General features: G+C 40.6%; 1 protein-coding gene across 1 annotated transcript; it reads right to left on the bottom strand.

Moving 5' to 3' along the window:
- Nucleotides 1–5721: 5721 nt before the first annotated feature.
- On the bottom strand, nucleotides 5722–8557 carry LOC123071183 (E3 ubiquitin-protein ligase At3g02290). The gene is made up of 5 exons (XM_044494694.1): nucleotides 8251–8557; nucleotides 7709–8060; nucleotides 6741–7113; nucleotides 6164–6273; nucleotides 5722–6043 (listed from the first exon to the last, which is right to left on the bottom strand). Exons 2-5 carry the CDS (start codon nucleotides 7835–7837, stop codon nucleotides 6017–6019), a joined length of 639 nt encoding a protein of 212 aa, XP_044350629.1. The 5' UTR covers nucleotides 7838–8060; nucleotides 8251–8557; the 3' UTR covers nucleotides 5722–6016.
- Between the last annotated feature and the right edge of the window lie 784 nt (nucleotides 8558–9341).

Below are 9341 nucleotides of genomic sequence, written 5' to 3'. Positions count from 1 at the left end.
CCTTTGTGATGGTGTCTAGATTGGATCTAGTGGTTCTGGACTCTGTGGCTGCTGGAATTGATTTTCGTCGACTCCCCTAGGGTTTCTGGAATATTGGGGTATTTATAGAGCAAAGAGGCGGTGCGGGAGGCACCGAGGTCTGCACAACCCACCAGGGTGCGCCCAGGTGTCTTATGCTCACCTCGGGCCCCCTCCTTGGTACTTCTTTAGCCCATTGGATGTCTTCTGGTCAAAAACATCCACAAAAAGTTACGCTGTGTTTGGACTCTGTTTGGTATTGATTTTCTACGATGTAAAAAACATGCAGAAACAGCAACTGGCACTTGGCACTATGTCAATAGGTTAGTACAAAAAATATATATAATGGTTATAAAACTCCAAGAATGATATTATAACAGCATGGAACAATCAAAAATTATAGATACATTGGAGATGTATCAGCCTCCTCCATTTCGACCCTAGTCCGAAGATAGGGGCGGGGAGAACGCAGAGGTGGAGCTACGCCTGGAGCGGCGCACTGAAAACCCCTTCTTCGACCGCACTGAGTTCGATGACAAGAAGACGACAGGGCCCAGTGATGATGTGAGAGTGCAGGGCCTGGAGCGTGCACCCTCTCTGACCGCAGACGGCGCATGGTTGTTGATTAGGAGAAGATCCTCAATGACGCGTGAATGTGGGAAGGCAAGGTCGATGTCTCACATGCATTTGCTTGTGCTATTTATTTTCCGCTTGTCCTATAGATTGGAATTGTGGGAAACATGTACATAGAGTTTTGTGCGATCTTTCTTAATCTTTATTAATCTTTGATCTTGCGATCTTTGTTAGTCAGCATATTATGACCCAGGGTGAAATCATATAAATAATTTTTATATACCAAACTTTTATACTTTTTTATTATACTACAATATTAAGGAGTTAAATTTTATTATTTAGTTGGTCTAGTTAACCACATAACTTAGTTGGTATAGTTAATGATTTTTTTTGTTATCGGCTATAACGTGTGTCATTGATCACTTTGTTTATGAATTAAGTCATGTAGCATAAGTCATCTTTAAATATTTGTGTAGCTTCATATATAGGTTAATTTCATTAAATATCATATTAGAGGTTTCAAAAGAATAATATTCAACTAATATCTTAATAATAGCGGTTTCTAGTGTATTATTAGATGTTCATACTTATAGAATGTTTGAGTATAAAATGTATCATCTGGAAATGTGTCACAAGTTAGATTCCATAATAAGTTAAACATATGCATGATAAATATCACCAATCATCGATGAACATAAACATATCGCCAATTTAGTTATCCTTACATAAAATTTATTTATTTGGTATGCTCATCTTGATGTTTGGTTTCATCTCATGTATACAAGAGCTCTTGCCAATTTCTAAAATAAAAGGTTCTATATGGATTAAACATAGAAATCTTGTATTTTTGTATTTTTGGTTTAATACATCTGAAAATGAAAGCAAAGGCAAATAGATCGCAAAGGCAAATATATTAAAGAAGAGACTCGGGGGCCGTAGATTTTTCACTAGTGGCTTCTCTCGAGAAAAATAGCAAATGGTGGGTGAACAAATTATTGTTGGGAAATTGATAGAACCTCAAATAATCATGACGATATCCAGGCAATGATCATTATATAGGCATCACGTCCAAGATTAGTAGACCGACTCTTGTCTGCATCTACTACTATTACTCCACACATCGATTGCTATCCAGCATGCATCTGGTGCATTAAGTTCATGGAGAAACGGAGTAATGCAATAAAAATGATGACATGATGTAGACAAGATCTATTTATGTAGAAATAGACCCCATCGTTTTATCCTTAGTAGCAATGATACATACGTGTTGGTTCCCCTTGTGTCACTGGGATCAAGCACTGTAAGATCGAACCCACTACAAAGCACCTCTTCCCATTGTAAGATAAATAGATCAAGTTGGCCAAACAAAAGCCAAATATCGGAGAATAAATACGAGGCTATAAGCAATCATGCATATAAGAGATCAAAGAAGACTCAAATAACTTTCATGGATAATAAAGATAGATCTGATCATAAACTCAAAGTTCATCGGATCCCAACAAACACAGCAAAAAGAGTTACATCATCATATGAATCTCCAAGAGACCATTATATTGAGAATCAAACAAGAGAGAGGAAGCCATCTAGCTAATAACTACGGACCCATGGGTCTATAAAGAACTACTCACGCATTATCGGAGAGACACCAATGGACATGATGCACCCCTCCGTGATGGTGTCTAGATTGGATCTGGTGGTTTTGGACTCTGAAGTGGCTGGAATTGATTTTCGTCGACTCCCCTAGGGTTTCTAGAATATTGGGGTATTTATAGAGCAAAGAGGCAGTGCGGGAGGCACCGAGGTGGGCACAACCCACCAGGGCGCGCCAAGGCCTCCAGGTGCGCCCAGGTGTCTTGTGCTCACCTCGGGGCCCCTCCTTGGTACTTCTTTGGCCCACTGGATATCTTCTGGTCAAAAAAATTCACAAAAAGTTACGTTGCATTTGGCTTCGTTTGGTATTGATTTTCTGCGATGTAAACAACAATGCAGAAACAACAACTGGCACTTGGCACTATGTCAATAGGTTAGTACCAAAAAATGATATAAAATAACTATAAAATGATTATAAAACATCCAAGAATGATAATATAACTGCATGGAACAATCAAAAATTATAGATACGTTGGAGACGTATCAGCCTCCTCCATTTCAGCCCTAGTCCGAAGATAGGGGACAGGGAGAACGCAGAGGTGGAGCTACACCTGGAGCGGCGCACCAAAAACCCCTTCTTCGACCGCACTGAGTCCAATGACAAGAAGACGACCGGGCCCGTCAACGATGTGAGAGTGCAGGGCCTAGAGCGCGCACCCTCTCTGACTGCAGACGGTGCATGGTCGTTGATTAGGAGAAGATCCTCAATGACGCGTGAATGCGGGAAGGCAAGGTCGATGGCTCGCATGCATTCGCTTGTGCGATTTATTTTCCGCTTGTCCTATGGATTGGAATCGTGGGAAGCGTGTACACGGAGTTTTGTGTGATCTTTCTTAATCTTTATTAATCTTTGATCGTGCGATCTTTGTTAGTCAACATATTATGACCCAGGGTGAAATCAAATAAATAATTTTTATTTACCAAACTTTTATACTTTTTTATTATACTGCAATATTAAGGAGTTAAATTTTATTATTTAGTTGGTTTAATTAACCATAGAACTTAGTTTGTATAGTTAATGAATTTTTTTGGTTATCGGCTGTAACGTTTGTCATTGATCACTTTGTTTAAGAATCAAGTGATGTAGCATAAGTCATCTTTAAATATTTGTATAGCTTCATATATAGGTTAATTTCATTAAATATCATATTAGAGGTTTCAAAAGAATAATATTCAACTAATATCTTAATAATAGCGGTTTCTAGTGTATTATTATATATTCATATTTATAGAATGTTTGAGTATAAAATGTATCATCTGGAAATGTGTCACAAGTTAGATTCCATAATAAGTTAAACATATGCATGATAAATATCACCAATCATCGATGAACATAAACATATCGCCAATTCAGTTATCCTTACATAAAGTTTATTTATTTGGTATGCTCATCTTGATGTTTGGTTTCATCTCGTGTATACAAGAGCTCTTGCCAATTTCTAAAATCAAAGGTTCTATATGGATTAAATATAGAAATCTTGTATTTTTGTATTTTTGGTTTAACAGATCTGAAAATAAAAAGCAAAGGAAAATAGATCGCAAAGGCAAATATATTAAAGAAGAGACTCGGGGGCCGTAGATTTCACTAGTGGCTTCTCTCGAGAAAAATAGCAAACGGTGGGTGAACAAATTACTGTTGGGCAATTGATAAAACTTCAAATAGTCATGACGATATCCATGCAGTGATCATTATATAGGCATCATCTTATGGGTTTCACCTCTAGCCTACCCCAACTTGTTTGGGACTAAATGCTTTCTTCTTCTTCTTCTTCTTCTTCTTCTTCTTCTTCTTCTTCTTCTTCTTCTTCTTCTTCTTCTTCTTCTCCTTCTTCTTCTTCTTCTTCTTCTTCTTCTTCTTCTTCTTCTTCTTCTTCTTCTTGTTGTTGTTGTTGTTGTTGTTGTTGTTGTTGTTGTTGTTGTTGTTGTTGTTGTTGTATGTAGCATCCTTTTGAACTTACAGATATAGTATAGTGGTTAGTATCATGTTCAATATTTGGGCCCTCCTCTTTTGGGATCCAGGGCGGCCACCCCTCTTTGCCCGGCCTATGGGCCGGCATTGGTTGAGAAACTGCAATTTGTGCACCTGTTCAGATTCTGGTTTGCTCACAAGCATTATCGTCAGGTTGTGAACTTGTGATACAAATTTTTTCCCAATCATGATTTACAGCTTCTTGCGAGACCTCGAATGACGCATTACAACCGTAATTTTCCATTAGTATACGATTGGGGGTGAGCATACGCTGCATCTTGATTCTAAAACTACATGGTTCTAGATGGAAACTATTGAAATGATGTCAAAATAGCTATTGGCAAAGAAGTGGATGCAAGTTGTGAAGTTTCCAGAGTATCATAGTTGAGCATGTCAAGCCAGTGCGATCACCCACTGTTCACAAAAGTAATTGAAATATTAGGTGTGTGTTGGCAGAAATCATCAAATTCGTGGAGAAAAGAGAAACATGAACTGTCTACTCTAGAAGGAAAAGCCGAATCTTCGCACTGCTAGAGGTTTCAACAAACAATCTAGTGACATGATTTCACTGACTAAAGCGATTCACTCCTGGGTCTTCAGCATGTGTAAAGAATTGCAGCCAGCATGGTTATTGGTCCTCTTTAAACAACATTACCTACAGGCTACAATGGAGCAGTTCAACAGTCAAAATGTTTGACATGATTTTTGCCAGATCAGATCAAATATCAACTAATGCTTCCATTCTCAGGTGAAAGAAGGGGTTTTAGGTAGAAGTTTAATACTTTCGACAATATCTTTGTTTTTTATTTATGTATTTTCTATTTGCAGTTTTTTCTATCTCCGGCTCTTTTATTTTGGTTTTTCATGTGAAGCACCCATTGTGCTACTCGTGTGAAAAAGCGACTGTGGGTCACAAAAAAAGTGAAGTACACCTTAGTATTGTTTGAAGCACATTTTAGTCAGTTTTGAAGCACGGACTAGTACAGCTTGGAGCATAGATTTTGCAGAAAAAAATGTTCATCGAAAACTATCAACATGGATCGAGTTTTGAAAACCTAGACGCGAGAAGCACAGCGGTGAAAGCGGTTGATGATTTGGACACGCGGTTCGAGTGATAAATCATTTTGAAAAAAACAAATCTAAGAAAAAAACACAAACAGAAAACCTCACATCCTCGAGCGCGAGGTGAGAAAACCCACCAAAACTCCGTGGTTGCGATAAGTGGTGCACATGCCCACTTGTCACCACCAGAGGAGGTGGTATTGACCTTTCCAAGGGGTATCCCCTAATTAATTAGTGATTTCAAGTCTCAGAAACCTCAGTTCTGTTTCTACTTGATAAATCATGCTGAATTTGAACTTCCTAAACTTGTGATAAATCATGTACTACTCATTCAATAATAACGATATGTTAGGGGTGAGCATACACTGCATCTTGATTCTCGAACTACATGGTTCTAGATGGAAGCTGTTGAAATGATGTCAAAATAGCTATTGGCAAAGAAGTGGATGTAACTTGTGAAGTTTCCAGAGTATTATACTTGAGCATGTCAAGCCAATGCGATCACCCACCGTTCACCAAAGTAACATCAGTTTGAAAAATGCCAGGTGTGCGTTGGCAGAAATCATCAAATTCGTGGAGAAAAGAGAAACATGAATTGTCTGCTCTAGAAGGAAATGCCGAATCTTCGCACCGCTAGAGGTTTCAGCAAACAATCTAGCGACATGATTTCACCGTGCTATGTACACAACCTAAGCGATTCAGTCCTGGGTCTTCAGTATGTGTAAAGAATTGCAGCCAGCATGGTTATTGGTCCTCTTTAAACAACATTACCTACAATGGAGCAGTTCAGCAGTCAAAATGTTTGACATGATTTTTGCCAGATTAGATCAAATACCAACTAATGCTTCCCTTCTCAGGTGAAAGAAGGGGTTTTAGGTAGAAGTTTAATACCTTGGCACAGACAGCACAAGATTGACTTCTTTCCATCCACTCGTAAATGCAACTAAGATGGAAATTATGGTTGCACTGAAGCACTACCTTTGGATTCTCGTAATCATACTCTGCAAATAAGAAACAATCAGAAGACAAGAAGAGCGAACAACTGTGCACAAAGTACAAGGATATAATATCAGGGTTATGGAATGCTACATTTGTTTTCCTTTACCATTGCCAGAGTAGATGTATTCACGTACGTGGCAGCAATTTGATAAAAGGGTAACAAACTAGCTATCAATGAGAACTGATTAATTAAGACATATTCATTAACAATAATGATTAAAATGAACAAATACGTATATTTTTGCAACTGACACAAGAATGTTTCAGATGCTCTCTTTCTCGTGTACTCCCTCCGTAAACTAATATAAGAGCGTTTAGATCACTATTTTAGTAATCTAAATGCTCTTATATTAGTTTACAGAGGGAGTACTTTATATGCGAAGTGTAAATTTTAAATCCCACTGAGCTACAAGATGCTGCAATTCTGAATATTGAAGGAGTTGTAAAACAGGTAATTGTTTTCACTGACCTTCTAGGCATATTGGACAGTCATCCTCACAATCAGAAGGAACACAGACCTTAGCTCCCCCGAGTTTTTTACCTCCCGACTCAGCTTTCAGGGACGATCCATCAGCCTTCTCATCGGCACAAGTTGATCTGGTATCAGCATCATTGCTTTCTTCAAGTAGATTAGATTTCTGGGATTGTGTTGAAGCCTTGTCACGTCCTGCCACCAGCGGGTGGCGCTCCGTTTGATGTCTGAATTGAGGATCATCATAAGGCAAAGGCCTAGGAGGGCAGCGGAAGGTGTTCATTGAATCATCCTGCCGTGAACCCGCAGGAGGAACCCTTCCCTGAACAGGCGCAACCCGTGTATTCGCTCTTTGACGAGCAGGAGGGCCCTGTGGGGGGATAAAACATTTAGATGGTACTAGTGCATAGCAGCTGACTGAAACAGAAGGTCCAGACAGAACATGCAATTATTCTGGACAAATGTGACATCATTAAGTATACCAAATTGTTTAGTACTGTAATAATTTTGAAGCTACACGGACAGACCATTTGTAGTTGGGTGTTAGTATCTTACTTATTCAGTACCGAGTTGTCCAGTTCCAACTTCTGAGAATAGCACCTCTGAACTGACTGTCAAACAAGTCTCAGGGTAATAAAACTGGATAGGCTCCATGCAAACTACTAATATCCGTTCATGGTTTATATCTACTAATTTACAGTTAGCCGCTACAAGTTACGCAATTAAATGAACACAATAATGAACATTTGCTATTCTGAGATCACGGCAATGCGATCCTGGGACATGACTGCCGAATGCGAGGATCACGAACATGGAAAATCCACCCACCAACTGCCACTCCGCAACACAAGTTCCGTGCATTTCACCAACACCATGACTAAATCCATCACATGTCTATATCACCGCAACTGCACCAAATATCTCCAGACAAGACGGGCAAAACAAACAGATAGGTAAAAGCATACCGAGTTGTGATTGGTGTTGTTGTTGTCGTTGTTGCGATCGTTGTTCAGGAAAGGCCATGGCAGGCAGCAGCAGCCAGGCGCGTCGTCGCCGGGGCCGCGGCCGCGTAAGCAGCACATGATGGCCCCCATCTGACTGAACCCCTCCCCTGCAAACCAAACGGAGGAGCCAGTAGTACCGGCCTTCTAGTTCCACCTATCCTCGGACCTCCCCTCTCGCTACCCGGCCGTCGCACCGGCACACCGGCGGAAGGAAGGAAGGAAAAAAGCCGATCGGTGGCAATTTATCCAAGGGATGGAATCCGATCCCGCCGCTTAGAATCCGGGCAGGCTCCTTTACTCTTCGCCGCTGGACCTGCGAAACAACCCAAGTTACTACGCCGCAAATTTAGGCCCTGCGCCGCCGGCGAGAGGATCGATAGAAGAAAAAAAACAGGGTCACATCGTCGGCGACGGCGAGCATGCGGCGCCAGTTAAATTCTGCTACCCAAGATGGAACCGGAATTTCCTTTTCACTGCGAGTTGGTGAAGGAGAAAAGGCGGACCTTTGGGGACGGACGGGCGGAGCTGCTAAACCCCCGACGCAGATTGACGGCGGCGGGTTCAAGTAGTGGTGGTGGTACGGGCAGTGGTAACTGAACTCGGAAGAATCGGGGGAGGATTGCGGTTGGAGAGCGAGCAGCGGCGGGGCTAGGAGATTGGAGCTGGCACGCAAGGCATTGCGATCGGTTTGCTGTTGCGCCGAACGCACGGGCGGAGCGGCGGAAAGAGAGAGATAGAATAAAAATCTCCCGGAATAAAGTTTAGAATCCTATTGGTGGATTTTGTTACGAGATTAGCGCTGCCGGCTGGTTATAAGTGGGGGTGGAAGCTGACTATGATTTTTCCCTGGCCACCCTCGCTACCTTTTGCAAAGTCCCTGCTTTTTATCTATCTCTGGATACTCTGCTTTTGTTCCAGAGATTTCGGCCCCGTCTAATGGTGTACTCTTGCATAGGCTATTTTTTTTTTTTGCGAATACTCTTACATAGGCTTTGATCCGGAAGATTGTAAATCTACACGAAGTTCAGATGGGCCTATCTAATAACCGTGACTCAAGACTCCAATAGATCCATGTTATTTATTCGAAAACAGCATCCCATTTGTGTTGCCGCTTATCCTCCTTCCATCATCGTCGATGGTGGCATCAATGCTCACACACTCACAGTGTGTTTGAATGTGGTCAATTCTAAAATGTTTCTCTTCACATAACATGAGAAATTTGCTTTCCTTTTTCCCGTGCGAGGTTTTGCCGACGCATCCATGTGTTGTTACAAATGATTTCTTTTGTATCCGATCTAAAATTACTATGGTGTTCATTTACAATCCGGATCTACACCAATACAAAAGAGAGGCGGATCGTGCACTATTGGTTAAGGGATCACCCTAAAATAACATTTTTTAATTGCTAACACGTAAAATAACATCATATTTGAATTCTATAAAAAATAATCAAATTTCATATATAATATTTTACAATTGAAGTTGCAGTTTAAAAGATATGAACTATTTTTTTTAATGTATGATATGTATTGCGGCTTAATTAAACCAAATGTTAGGGTGTTTTTCGCAAACAACGAACGGTTTTTCTGGAGTC

Source organism: Triticum aestivum, chromosome 3B (assembly GCF_018294505.1).
Source record: "Triticum aestivum cultivar Chinese Spring chromosome 3B, IWGSC CS RefSeq v2.1, whole genome shotgun sequence".
NCBI classification, from domain to species: domain Eukaryota; kingdom Viridiplantae; phylum Streptophyta; class Magnoliopsida; order Poales; family Poaceae; genus Triticum; species Triticum aestivum.
Note: the sequence above shows the minus strand (reverse complement) of the source record. Positions and strands in the feature narration are given on the sequence as shown.

Excerpts from the sequence above, each read along its gene's own strand:
- LOC123071183 (XM_044494694.1), bottom strand. The coding sequence starts at position 7,837 with ATGGGGGCCATCATGTGCTGCTTACGCGGCCGCGGCCCCGGCGACGAC. Across the intron at positions 7,114-7,708 it reads ACAACACCAATCACAACTCG|GGCCCTCCTGCTCGTCAAAG; the intron begins GTATGCTTTTAC and ends ATCCCCCCACAG. Across the intron at positions 6,044-6,163 it reads CTTGTGCTGTCTGTGCCAAG|GTAATGTTGTTTAAAGAGGA; the intron begins GTATTAAACTTC and ends GCTCCATTGTAG.